The 14,735-nt window shown below is 40.9% G+C and overlaps 1 protein-coding gene across 7 annotated transcripts in view; it reads right to left on the bottom strand.

Moving 5' to 3' along the window:
- Positions 1 to 14,735, bottom strand: part of GLI3 (GLI family zinc finger 3) — a 318,757-nt gene that overhangs the window by 131,287 nt on the left and 172,735 nt on the right. For all 7 annotated transcript variants that reach the window (XM_025291389.2, XM_025291388.2, XM_025291391.2 and 4 more), the window contains one exon: positions 11,435 to 11,540. In XM_025291389.2, coding sequence (XP_025147174.1) covers positions 11,435 to 11,540 — 106 coding nt within the window. The remainder of the gene's footprint in view (positions 1 to 11,434; positions 11,541 to 14,735) is intronic.

The raw sequence follows: 14,735 nt of genomic DNA, 5'->3' as shown, positions 1-14,735 counted from the left end.
ATAAAGGTCCATCTAGTTAAAGCTATGGTTTTTCCAGTAGTCATGTATGAATGTGAGAGTTGGACTATAAAGAAAGCTGAGCGCTGAATTGATGCTTTTGAACTGTGGTGTTGGAGAAGACTCTTGAGAGTCCCTTAGACTGCAAGGAGATCCAACCAGTCCATCCTAAAGGAAATCAGTCCTGAATACTCATTGGAAGGACTGATGCTGAAGCTGAAACTCCAATACTTTGGCCACCTGATGCAAAGAACTGACTCATTTGAAAAGACCCTGACGCTGGGAAAGATTGAAGGCGGGAGGAAAAGGGGACGACAGAGGATGAGATGGTTGGATAGCATCACCGATACAATGGACATGAGTTTGAGTAAGCGCCGGGAGTTGGTGATGGACAGAGAAGCCTGGTGTGCTGCAGTCCATGGGGTTGCAAAGAGTCGGACACAACTGAGCAACTGAACTGAACTGAACTGATATGTATAATTGCATCACTCTGCTATACAGTAGAAATTAACACACTGTAAATCAACTTTTTTAAAAAAGGAATATTGCAAAACAGAAAAAAGTTATATGCCCTTATAGCACCTTGTCTTTGTTTTGTGTTCATTTCTTAATGCAAAGTAAAGTGTGTGGGGATTCATCTGCCAGCTCATTAAAATTTTTAAAGTTTAGGAATTGAAACTCACCTATATTTTCATACTTAGACTAGGAACTGTGGATGTAGATGGTCTAAGGTGGTGCTTGAAAGTCAGGCAGGCTTTACAGTTATTTAGTTGATCATGAGAAATGATAACCAAACAATAAGACATTTTCTGTTTTTGAACTGATATGATATACAATAAGAAATGTTGGGAATAGCAATAAAAAGTAGCCTAGAAGTTTAAAACAGGAGAATGACATGCCCTAGATGGATGGGATGGGGATAAGGGGGTGGGACGGAAGCTCAAGAGGGAGGGCATGTATGTATACATATAGATGATTCCTGGTTTTTACAGCAGAAACTAACACAATGCGGTAAAGCAACTATACCCCTACCGAAAAGAAAGCAAGAAAACTAAAGCAGAGAAAGAGGATAGTGAGGTTAGAAAGAACGTGTTAACTTAGATCAGGTCTTGGCAAACTTTGTGTTACAGGTTTTGTTCATTATCTCAGCTACTCAACACTGCCCTTGATTGCTAAAGCTGTCATAGAATAGACAACAGTAAATAAGTGACAGTCACTGGATTCCAATAAAACTTTATTTACAAAGACAGGCCCTGGCTGGATAGTTCACAGGCCATCGTTTGGCAATCCCTAGTCATTAGATGGTTCTTAACCAAAGACCTCTCTGATAAGGAGATGTCTGTGCAGGGAAATGCATGAAGCAAGGGAGCAAGCCATGGACACCTAAGGGAAGAAGGTTCCAGGCAGATACATGTTGCAGTCTCATCCAATATGGCTTACATTTTATAGAGTATACAACTGTAATCATTGATCATTATTTATCCATGTTTTCTTACGGTCCTCTTAAATGCCATTATTAAGTATTTTTCAACAGTTCTACCAAGTGATGAATTACAATTCACTGAACAGTCCATGCAGCTATTCCAGATGCTAGGCATCACAAGTTCTACAGTAGCAAACCTTGATGTATATCTAACTGGGGGGCAGGGGGAGCTGGCAGCTACAGATAAGGCTTTTACTAGCTTTTCTCATTACTGTCATATTATTAACTTAGAATTTTGCAGAAGACAATGACAGTCTGTGACATTCAAAACTTCTCTCTCTATATATATTATTATTATTGTTGCTGTTGTTTGGCCACTAAGTCATGTCTGACTTTTGTATGACTCCATGGACTGCAGTCTGCCAGGCTCCTCATATATATAAATAGGCTTCCCAAGTGGCATTAGTGGTGAAGAATCTGCCCACCAATGCAGATACAGGGTCGATCCCTGAGTTGGGAAGATCCCCTGGAGGAGGGCATGACAACCCACTCTAGTATTCTTGCCTGGAGAATCCCATGGACAGAAGAGTCTGGCAGGCTACAGTTCACAGGGTCGTAAAGAGTGGGACACAACTGAAGCGACTTAGTATGCACGTACACACACATATAAATAAACTGAAGCAGCAAAGGCTCCAGCGTTCATTTTCATGAGGAGAGGATGAAAGTCAAGTGCTAGGAATGTAGTGTCTGATGTCTACGTTTAAATAACCAGGACCATTAACTTCTCTATGTCAAGGTTTCCAGTCTTGGAAAAGAGCCTATTGATAATAACTGCATCATAGGGCTGGCTATTCTATTATATGCGATAGTTTTGTAAAGTCTCTAAAACTATGCTCACAGTAAGTACTGAAAAATGTCATTTTACAGTCATGGCCATTATTATATGGCCATGTCATTTCTTTTTTTACCCTTATATTTGGAATTTTGGTATCCCATATTATATTATCAATTAAAGATTGCTAATTTCATTAATTTTATTTCCACGTGAGAGGTCTGGGAAGGCAGCTATTTAAGTTAAATGGTACTTAGTCACATAAGGTGACTTCAGACCTTTAACCAGGAACTGATTTAACGTCAGGCGATATATTTAGGCTTCCCAGGTAGCGCTAGTGGTAAAGAACCTGCCTGCCAATGCAGGAAACTTAAGAGACATGGGTTCAATCTCTGGGTCAGGAAGATCCCCTGGAGGAGGGCATAGCAACCCACTCCAGTATTCTTGTCTGAAGAATCCCATGGACAGAGGAGCCTGGCAGGCTACAGTCCACAGGGTCGCAAAGAGTCGGACACAACTGAAGTGACTTAGCATGCACACATGATGTATTTGGTGGTGAACAGCATCTGACATGGCAATAGGTATTTATATTAATACCATCTTCAGTAGTCATTGTGTCCTTCTAAGTCCTAAGTGTGCTAATTTTGTTGGCAGGAAATGACACACTCCACCAAAGTAAAAAAATAAAAACAAAGAGGATGGCAGTCATCCTGTACTGGCCTGAAAAAGGACAATCCATTATTATCATGGAAAGCAATAACTATCCAGAAGTCACTCTGTAAAGGCACGGGCTCAGCCTAGCAAATTCAAAGACATACACAGATGGTCTTTACCTGCCAGACATGTGGTTATAACCTAGTTCATTTTCTTTTTTTCTTTTCTTAGGGTAGAAGTGTGGAGAAGGCAATGGCACCCCACTCCAGTACTCTTGCCTGGAAGATCCCATGGACGGAGCAGCCTGGTGGGCTGCAGTCCATGGGGTCGCTAAGAGTCAGACACAACTGAGTGACTTCACTTTCACTTTTCACTTTCATGCACTGGAGAAGGAAATGGCAACCCACTCCAGTGTTCTTGCCTGGAGAATCCCAGGGACGGGGGAGCCTAGTGGGCTGCCGTCTATGGGGTTGCACAGAATCGGACATGACTGAGGTGACTTAGCAGCAGCAGCAGGGTAGAAGTGAGTGTTACAAAGTGTACAAAGTGTTAGCTACAGTAGTTGACACATAGGCCTACCTGCAAGATATTGGGGGTTCAATTCCAGACCACTATAATAAAGCAAATACCACAATTAAGTGTGTCACAATTAAGTGTGAATATTTTGATTTCCCTGATCTGATAAAGGCTTCCCAGGTGGGGCAGTGGTAAAGAATCTGCCTGCCATTGCAGGAGATGCAGGAGACATGAGTTCAATCCCTGGGTCGGGAAGATCCCCTGGAATAGAAATGGCAACACACTCCAGTACTCTTGCCTGGAAAATTCCATGGACAGAGGAGCCTGGTGGGTTAAAGTCCATGGGGTCACAGAGTCAGACATGTCAATGGGTTAAAGTCCATGGGGTCACAGAGTCAGAGTCAGAGCACCCACGTAGTAGTGCATATAAAAGTTATGTTCACACTATACTTTAGTCTATTAAGTGTGTAACACCATTATGTCTAAAAAAAGTCAATGTTTTTTCATTAAAAATATTTTATTAAATATTCATTAAATTTTAAAATATTTCATTAAAAATATTTTGTGAAAAAATGCTAACTCTCAGTGAGCAAATGCTGTTGGAAAGATGTGCCCACAGACTTGCTCAAAACACAGTTACCACAAACCCTCCATGTGTAAAAAGTTAAATATCTGCAAGCACCATAAAGAGAAACAGTAAAATGAAGCATGCCTGAAATCTGAGATGTCATCACACTTTATCAGTCTTAATAACGTTTAGGGTAGAGCACAAACACAGGAGGGGAGAAAGGACTTGCCTTTGTTAATTTTTAATTGCATTATTAAAATATTCCAAGCCAGTTATGCCCCCAAACACACAGTTTTGCTCAGTCTCTGTATCTTACTGGAGACTTTCCTGGGACTGAGAAGAATGAAATCACTATTATACGTTAGAAGCCCATCACAAAGTTTAAGTGATGGCTAGACTGAAGGCTCCTTCTGAATAGTTATTAGAGGAGCTCCACTAGGCAGGGTAGCTAGCTCACACTGGTGCTGAATCTGGGGAGGGAGGGAGGAGAGGACAGAGAGGAACTGAGTAGTAGTTCTGGTCATCCACTGCCTCTTTCTTTCTCTAAGCTTTTACCATAATGATCTATCTTTTCTTAGAGATTTCTTTGTCTGGAAAGAAATGTATTTATTCAGACTCCAAACTTGCTACTCATCTCCTAGCTCTAACTCTAAAAGGGTTGAGGGAAGCCTTACTTATTTTCAAAGCCCTCTCTTTCCCAGCTAATATTAATGATCTACCATGTACTGTCTTCTCTCCAGGCGCCAGGAAGTGGACCACTTTTGGAGGGAGGAACAGCTCTTCTTACTTAGGTGGAATAATTCCAGGGAGTTAGGCAGTCTTAGAAAGAGGCACATTGACTCAACTAAGAGAGGAAAAAAAAAAAAAAAAAAAGAGCTGCTGTGTTGAAGAGAACATGAGTGCTCATTTCCCTCAGGAGAGAAAAGATGAAGCTGATTTTCTAAAATGAATCAGTAAAGTGGATGGTGAAATGCGACAGCCTGTCAGAGCACTCACTGGCTTAGGGTGCCGTGCTGCTCACACTCACAGCGCACGACAAGGATAGCTCTCAGCTCCACTGGCAACATCTGTGGGGCTCTAGTTATTGTCATGAATTAGTAACTGAGGCTAATCCTGCTTTGAAAAAAATAAATTGCCGAGCTCAGCAAGAAGCACACGGACCGTCCGAAATTCAATTCATACTGGTCCATAAGTGAGAAAACTTTGGCTCAAAATAACTCTATGTAAAAGATCAATATTTTTTCCTCAAGTGAAAATCCAGAATGAATGTGGAATTAAAACTTTATAATTTGGGTTTCTATGAATACATCCTGTCTAGCTTTTCAAAAGTAAGCCCATGCTTAAATGTGTTCTAACAGTAAAGCCAAGAAAAAAAGCATACACTCAAAATGCAAGTGAAAGTAGTCACTCGAAACAACTGTTTCTAGGGCAGGGAGATGCAATAGCCCAATCGTTTAAATTTCGAAGTGGGACTTTAAAATAAGTAGTAATCGTTAGCCTGGAGAACATCATCCATCTCCATAGGCTGCAACAGTGCCTCCTGGAGTTGTGTAACCCACAGCCCTGATGGAGACAGTGCGGAGCAGGAAACAGAGATAAGGCTAAGACCAAGAAATAACCGGATGAAATTTCTGCCAGCGCTATGTGGCTACAGATTCCAGGTTCTGTTGTTTACGCTCCCAATGATCTCAGCAACATAATAAAATATACTCACTAATATTTTTGTAAAACATTGTACTTTTTTCTCCATGGCTTAATAAAACATGAACTCTGTGGTCAAAACAAATGATTTGAGAGAGAACAAGATGCTCCAATTATCTACTGAACATAAGTTCTGGTGAACTCAGTGAAGAATAACTTTCAGAAGAAAACCGGATATCCCCATACATATCCAGTGTTTCTTAATTTTCAAACTGCTTGAATTAAATAAACATAATGTAGGAATTATACATTTTCTATGACAGTCTTTACATGACAACTCAGGGAAAGACGACACTAACATTTCATATCTCACTTTAAAATCGTGAAGTGAAATTCATGATTTTAAATTAAGAAAGAAAATACTATAAATTTTAACATTATTTTGAGAACTGTATTTGGAACAATTTAAGCTTCTATACTCTGTCTACACTGCCTAACCATAAACTCTGTGAGAGTAAATCGGGTAAGCTAAAGAAAGGCATTCCACTTAACGAACTAGGTTCTTGAACACAAACTGACGTATTTCCGTACATATTTATAAGGCTTGGTGGTTATTATTAGGCTGTAATTGCAGTTGTTCTAACACCTAATAAGCCATGGTTGGAAAAACAAAGGCAGGTTAATTTGTGATTTCCTCTACTCATTCAGAGGCAAATTAAGTGTCAAACAGCTAATACAGAGCATATTTCATTTTATGAGATTTTAATTTAATTCTGCGCCATATCGTTGATGCCTTAATATAGGGTGGTTTATCTAAAAAGAAGAGCAATTTATAAACCTCTTTCAATAGAATCATTAATGATAAGATATGATAGCATAATTATCGCAGTGCCTGCCATCCTTCTAAACAGAGATCTGTTGGCATTTCCATCATCAACACACGTCCTGTTTCCAAGAGACCTAGCATTTAATTCGTTACACTGGCACCAGAACAATCATGTGTAAGAAACAGTGAGACTATCCCCCAATTTTGTCTACTTACAATTAAAAATATTTATTCTAAAATATCAATAAGCTTGAAGAAGGAATTCATAGGGCCTGGACTCCATCTTAGGCCTGTTCATGCTGATCATGCTCAGCCACCTTTCCAATGGACTCTGAACTCTGTGTTTAGTGCCTATGAAAACAACAACAGAGGGATAAGACCCCCTCCAGACAGGAGAACCTTGAAGATCGTATCTAGCTTACTCACCACCTAAGAGAAAACATACACTAATCACCCCTTCCTCCAGACAGGCCATAAATTTTTCTGTATCTATCGGAGTGTAACCTTGGGTTTATTGATTATTGGCTAATTGTTTGACTGTTTGAGCACATGAGCACATAGCACATGAACGATGGGGTTATTGGGGTTGTATTTTCCTTGGTTTATGTAAGTCTCAAGGAATTTGGAGTGGTGGGTTCAGACACGTACATATGGGGTATAAAAGATTTTCACAAATGCTGGTCAGGGTCCTTGGCTAAGAGGAGACTCTGCCTTGGGCCCACCGGTGTAATAAACTGCACTCCACTATCTGCATTGTCCTTCTGAGTGAGTTTGTTTCCCGGAACGTGTGGCTACAACAAGCTCACTTGATTTCATTGTCTAGAAGCTAATTATAAAGCAAGCATTTTGGAATTCAACTTCTAGATAAAAGCATTTTACTTTTCCAGGTTATCCTCTAAGCAAAGATGTGCTTTGAAGATTTCAGTAACCAAGTCATATTCACCTACATCACCCTCCACCCCTAAAATGATCTGTCACAGGCATATCTACATTTGTATCTAAGAAGGTGCCAAAGCATCCTAGGGATTCAGGATTGAGCCAGGCCAGAATAGAATCTCTGAGTGTTTGTCATGCCCCCAATTGTCTGGATGCTAACTCTCCGCATGTGCTTAGAGCATCCTGCTTTCAAGGGTGCTCACAAGAACATGATTTCATTGAACTCTTCGATTTGCAATTTGGAGAGTCGGGTAAGGCAGGTAACTTCATTTTCATGGAATGGAACTAATACATGGAAATTGTAGGTTGCCAATTCCCAGCACCAACAAGTGCAAAGCAAGAGCACAATTCAAGCTCTCTGACTGCTAGTCCGCTGTTTCCAGACTGGACCCTTTGAAGGTCTATGGAGCATATTTAACTAGGCACCTGAACAAGTGACTGCCTGCAAATCTAGCAGGTACGGTGACCGCTAAGCAATGACTGATCAGACAAGAATATTCGGCTGCAATAAAGGCACACAAGGTGCTTTAAGGAACAGCCTCTAGGAACAACCTTTGAGACTGCCCCCAAAGGTGATATTTGAAATAGGCCTTGAGGGACTTCCCTGCAGGTTCAGTAGTTAAGACTCTGCGCTTCCATTGCAAGGGGTGCAGATTCACTCTCCAGTCAAGAAACTAAGATCACATGCTGCTTGGCCAAAAAATAGACAAAAAAAAAAAAAAAATGAGAATGAGTTAGGCCTTGAGGGTAAGGAGTTTAAGTAGAAGTTTGCCATGCAGGGAGGGAAGACCATTGAGCGTAATGCAGGGAGAATGTCACATTATAAAAGCACAGAGATGAGACTACCCCCAGCTTCCCAGAGACTACTTCATAAGTTCGGTGTCTCCATCCAGGACTCTGTAATGCCCAGCAGTCCCAGGGGACAATGACATCCTCCCAGCACCTTCCAGAGCTTCTCTTTGGAGCTTCAGGATTATCTACCAGCTTTATAAGATGAATCTTGGGTTACTAAACATTTAGGCAGCTAGAGAACAATTTAATCATTTGCTGCTAAATGATCCTAAAGCTTGGCTGAAAAAGCAGGAAGTATAATCATCTCAGTATCTGAAGGGTTCCAGGATTATCACAGACACCAAAATCCATGGATCTTCAAATCCTTTACATAAAAAGGCATAGTGTTTGCATATAACCTATGCACATCTTCCTGGAAACTTCACTCATCTCTGGATTACTTACAGTACCCAATACAATGGAAATGCTACGTCAATAGGTGTCAGTGTGCTGGAAATTCAAGTGGTGCTTTTTGGAACTTTCCGGAGTTTGTTTCTCCAGTATTTCTAATCCAAGGTTGGTTGAATCCTCGAATGCAAAACCCCCCAAAGATACAATGGGTCAACAATACTAAAATCTACAAAAATCCCAGCTCAGCAGCCATATAGGAAATGCAATCCTCTCCCCTGGGATTCTCCAAACTTGACCTGTCTTATCCCGTGGTGTTTTTATCTCTAAGTGAAAGTGAAGTCACTTAGTCGTGTCCGACTCTTTGCGACCCCATGGACTGTAGCCTACCAGGCTCCTCAGTCCACAGAATTTTCCAGGCAAGAGTACTGGAGTGGGTTGCCATTTCCTTCTCCAGGGGATCTTCCCAACCCAGGGATAGAACCCAGGTCTCCCGCACTGCAGGCAGATGCTTTACTGTCTGAGCCACCAGGGAAGCCGCGTTTTTATCTCTAGCAAGCGAATTCTTTAGATACAGCAATCACAACCTAGAACAAACAGTGATCTATACAAGGGCTTGCTATTCTTACAATTCTGCCAAAGAACCAAGACTTGGGGCTTTAATTGACAAATTCACATTTGAATTTAACTATAAGGCAAACTATAATGAACCCAGAGGAACTGGTTCATTTCATCATCTTGTTGTTGTTTAATGGCTAAGTCGTGTCAGACTCCTTGCAACACCACAAACTGTAGCCCACCAGGCTCCTCTGTCCATGGGATTTCCCAAGCAAGCATACTGGAGTGGGTTGCCATTTCCTTCTCCAGGGCATCTTCCCGATCCAGGGATTGAACCCAAGTCTCCTGCATTGGCAGGCAGATTCTTTAGCTCTGAGCCACCCGGGAAGCCCTCATTCTATCATATGAATTCATTTTTTGAAATTTCTCTATGAGTTCTGAAAGAGTGAAGTACTCTGAAATTCCATAGAAAATCTGATCCAAATTACTTCATCACTGTAGAGACTTGAATCTGGGTGAAATCAGTCCTGTGCCTCTCCCAGGTCCGGTGGGCCCTTGCTGGTTCTGTACCATAGAGCACATCCTCATCTTAGAAGCTTGGTCCCATCGGTACTGCAAAACTTTGGGAGAACAGGATGAATTCCATGGCAGGTTTCAGCCTGAATTTGGAGTTTTCTTCCCTTTGTACAGGGAGCTTTAAATGGGCCTGTTGGTTTTATCTGAATGTATTTTTAGCAGGCTTCAGAACCCTGAAAATACTCGTGTTCCAATGAAAAGTCAAAGAATAAGTCACAAGTTTCTGCATTCTCTCTAAATATCCACTTCTCCTTTAATGCTTATAGAAGTCTGAGCACAGATTTATGACTTACCTCCAGGCAAATCTGCTCTGAAATTACAGTTCAGTAATGGGAGATGGATCCAAAAAACTGTGGGTAAAATATTATATGTGTACTTGGGCATATAGTTAGGGCTGTTAATATCAATTAATTCTGTTCACAGAGGAGGACTTGTTTTAAAACAACTTCATTTTTCTTTGACGTATATGTAATTACACAGCTGTAACGAATAGCCATGGAGATGCAATCTACCATCCAAATAACTAGCATTAGTCTTCAAAGTATTTTTTGGGCTTTCTAACTTTACTGTCTCAGAATGAAGGGTAATTACCAGACATGACTAAATGTAAAATCCAGGCCATTCAAAGGGCCAGCCCCTCCCAAAGGTTGACTCCCCTTGTCACAGTATACATCATTTTTCTGGACAACACTACAAAAGAAGGTCATTTCAGCTTAGGTGCAGGCTATCCTGAATACCTGATCTTCTTTCCCTCCAAACTGAGTGATACCACATTTATCTCTAGGACATTGTCTTCTTCTTTTTTTAATATTGATTTTATATTAAAGAATAGTTGATTAACAATGCTGTATTAGATTCAGGTGCACAGCAAAGTTACACATACACATGTATCTACTTTTTTTCAAATTCTTTTCCTGTTTAGGTAGTTACAGAATATTGGGCAGAATTCCCTGTGCTATACAGTAGGTCCTTGTTGCTTATTTATTTTATACATAGTAGTATGTATACGTTAATCCCAAAGTCCTAATTTATCTCCCCTCACCTTTGGTAACCATAAGTTTGTTTTCTATGTCGAAGAGTCTGTTTTGTAAATAAGTTCATTCATATCATTTTATTTTAGATTCTGCATATAAGTAATATCACATGATATCTGTCTTTTCTTCCTTTTCTAATGTATGTTAGTTATCACCCTCATTCTTGCCTTTTATCTCTGTGTAAACCATGTGCTCGATCACATTTGCCATTTTGTTTGGGTGACATTCCCATCAATCAAGTGACTGTTGGAGTAGACACCACAGGGGCTATGAAAATTTACCATGAAAATTTCATTATGACTCATTGTGATCCCTGGAACAGGGCTTTCCCATTAATAGAAATCGGAGCATGAGAAACTTCTAATCCACTCTTGACCAAATACATATTCTGAGAGGGAACCTTCCATTAGGCCTCTGCTTTTTAATTTAGTATTTAGAGGCCACAGAGCACACGTCAGCAAAAATATATAGGAAATACTTGCCAGCCACCTCGTATGACAGGCATTCTTCAGGAAGCAGCGGGGATGTGCTTCAGTGAGTCCAGGAACAGATAGGCTTGCCGTATTTCAAAAGTAAATCTTAGACTTCTATCACAGCTCCCAAGCCCAGTAGCTGTGTTGGTAACAAAAATCCTGAGATGGTAAAAGCCAGTATTTTGTTCTGTTTCTTTAATGGGCAAAGTTGTAATACTTACACATGCAACGGAGGGATCGGAGATGGATCATAATGGTAACGGCCCTCGTGGTGTCTGGCATCAATTGGTACAGGAGGATGGAATGCAGGAAAGAGATGAGGAGGGTCTGAAAAGGAAAGAAAGTCCAACCTGTATAAGCAGAACACTTTGAAACAGAATTCCCATACATGAAGCCACATCGCCACACTGTCTTCACAACTGATGCTGAAATTAACCTTTAGAATTTGTGGAAGAATTCTTGAAAGTTCAGGACCAAGCAAATAATACCAGCACATGAGACAGTAGAGCCACTGAATGCAACCTGAACCCAGACAGGAGAGCAAGAAAGAGGTGCAACACGTGCCCCTAGCCTGGCAGAAAGACTGGCCAGAGTGCAAAGGCTGAAGAAAGCCACCAAGCCAAGAGGAAGAGACGCCAAAACACTTTTTTATTTGCATTTATTTTTTTGGCCGCATCACATGGCTTGTGGGATGTTAGTTTCCCAACAAGATGCTCAGCAATGAAAGTTTGGAGAGTCCTAACCACTCAGCCACCAGGGAATGCCTCATTTTTTATTTTTAAAATGACACTGTCATGTGAATTTTCATATTTTATTTATTTATTTGGCTGTGCCCGGACTTAGCTGTGGTATGCAGGCTTTTAGGTTGCAGCATGTGGACTGTAGTTCCCTGACCAGGGATCAAACCCACACCCCCTGCACTGGAAGCTTGGAGTTTTAACCGCCAGGGAAGTCCTATGAAGTGAATTTTAGACAAAGACATAATATCACTACTAGTTTTCATCTCTCCCACACTTGTAAGGAAAGGAGTTCTTTCAAAAGTCCCTGCTAGAATCCATGTCACATGTAGACACACACACACACACACAATTCAAATGCATGCTCCCTCCCACTCCTCCTTGTCCTAGGTCAGGCTTCCAGAATCCCAACACAAGGGCAGCAAATGTATAGGTTGGCCAGAGATGTTACATGGCCTGACAGAGGGACATTTGGAGTAAACTGGGGGTTCCTTTCCTGCAGCCCCAACATTCCCCTTGGACCAACATTCCCTTGGCCTCCTCTCCTGCTCTGGCTCAGGTCAGTCATCACTGTTTTGAGGTTTCTGTGTGTACGCTTACTTAAAATAGTTCTTCTGCTCCCACTTGCCCTGATTATCTCTGACAAATCTGAAAATAAACTTTTTTTTTTCTAAATAGTAATTCACTGAAAGAACTGAAAATAGCTTTACCAGATTTTATCATGAGGAGCACCCCTGATACTAAAGTTTTTCCTGAGTTTCAAGAAGCAATAAAGAAACAAGTCCAAGAGCAGGAGGGGAGCCTTCACAACTCTGAGGCGATAAAGCAGCAAATACACCAGAACTCGTGTTGTGAATGTTACCTTCCATACGTGGTCGCCCTGGAAGCCTGCATGTAGTGTCACACCGCTGTTGCCCAGAACACTCCCAAGAATTGATGTGTACACCAAACAGGCCTCAGAAGGGCTATGAGCTCCTTCGAAAAGTCTGAAGATTTTGCCTAGTGTAGTAGGCAGTAAAAGCAATTCCAAATGAGACCCTGTGAACAGGCCCTGAGGAATGGCTGGAAAAAGTGACATAGAACCTCCCCATGGGGCAGGGGAGTGGGTGTGTCAAACACAGACGAGGGTATGAGTGCATCCTCCACTGAGTTTCCTTAAGTCCTGGGGGTGACTATTATACATGTGCTTGTTGAATTCAAGTAGTTTTCATTTTCCTTCCTATACATTTCTCTTGTCCAAATTTTCTCCAACAAGCATCTTTTAGAATGTAAATATAACAACCTTTTTATTTTTTAAAAAATGATATTTTACTCCCCCCCGCCTTTTTTTTAAGACTGCTCCTGCTGGCCTCCTTTGAGAATCTAAGAATATGATCAGAAGAATAAAATAAGAGAGAAAAACTGTACAACATTACAGCCCTGACAGCACAACGGAGGTGCCCAAAGCTGAACTCCACCAGGTATAGAACCCAGAAGAAGAGGTTCTAGAGTGCAGAAAATGTGCACTACTCACTGTATATTGTACTTGCTCCTTATAAGATAAGGGGGGGAGGGAATGGTACTGAAAGAGGAAAGGAGTCATCTTGGTATTATCTCATATCATTGACACTGTGATATCATGATGTACAATGATGCTGAAAATTCAATAGGGACATGCTGACTGCCTGATCAACGTTATACGTTTTATAAAGTGCCTCTGAAAAATTCAGTTATATTTTACACACATCACTTAGGACATTATAAAAGGATGTTGGAATTGTTTTCTTTTGTTTTGCTTTGTTTTGTAACACAAATCTTGTTAGTTGCTGCACTAAGTTTAAATGTCCCACATAATCCAGGAATCCTGCAGAGCCCAAACGTCCTATTTCATTTAACTATTCTGGAAGAAACTAATGTATCCTTCCTAAAACAACATAAAGTTGAGTGGAGTAATCTATTTCATGAATCTGAAAGTCTGACATCTACTCAGTGAATGTTTCATGGTCTTCAGTTTTGAACAATCCCAAATGAATCATTGAGGTTCAGGATCAGGTGCATCAGGGGTTAGGTGGATGGCCCACAGGCCCCGGGCGTGGTTCTCTCTCCTCTCCTCCTGCTGGCAGTCACTGCTGATGCTCATGGGCTTGCCTCCAGCAGACTTCAAACTTAACACAGTCATCCATTCTGGGAAACTGGAGAAATAAACCTACCAGAACTTGTTGTAAATTAAGGATTCATACCATCTGACCCACCTCCTCCAGTTTTCCCTATGCGTCACTTAGGTGTTTTGAGGGACTTTGTGACAATTCTGTCAGACCTGGAAGATATTTTCACTTATTTACTTCTTGGTTCTTGGCAGTGTGATTAAATTCTCTCCACCAGATAAGTGGGTGCTAACTCTATCTGCTTTTCTCTGTGTGGGTGCAGCTATGAATTTTGAAGATGCACAAACCCAGACTTTTTTCATACACACAAGAGCTCAAAATGTGGGCAGGTCTTCAAAATATGCCTCATATATCCAAAAAGTAACAGTCATTGTCTTTTATATGAGTATTTATAATTATAATGCAGTGATTATATGCATCGGGGGTGAAAACTAGGCACACAATTCTATAAAATCAAAAGCATTTACCCAAGCAGTATAAATCTTCACCCCCAGGGAAAACTGCAAGACCCTTATGGACGTATAAAAGGCACTGTCATCTTTATATTTTTACGAAATTATTTTAACAGGATTTTAACCCACTTTCTCTTTCTCTCTCTCATGCTCTTCCTTTTCAAAATGAGAGAGAAAATTATCAAGCAT

This window comes from Bubalus bubalis, chromosome 8, assembly GCF_019923935.1.
Source record: "Bubalus bubalis isolate 160015118507 breed Murrah chromosome 8, NDDB_SH_1, whole genome shotgun sequence".
Lineage (NCBI taxonomy): Eukaryota > Metazoa > Chordata > Mammalia > Artiodactyla > Bovidae > Bubalus > Bubalus bubalis.
This window is presented reverse-complemented; position numbering and strand designations above follow the sequence as displayed.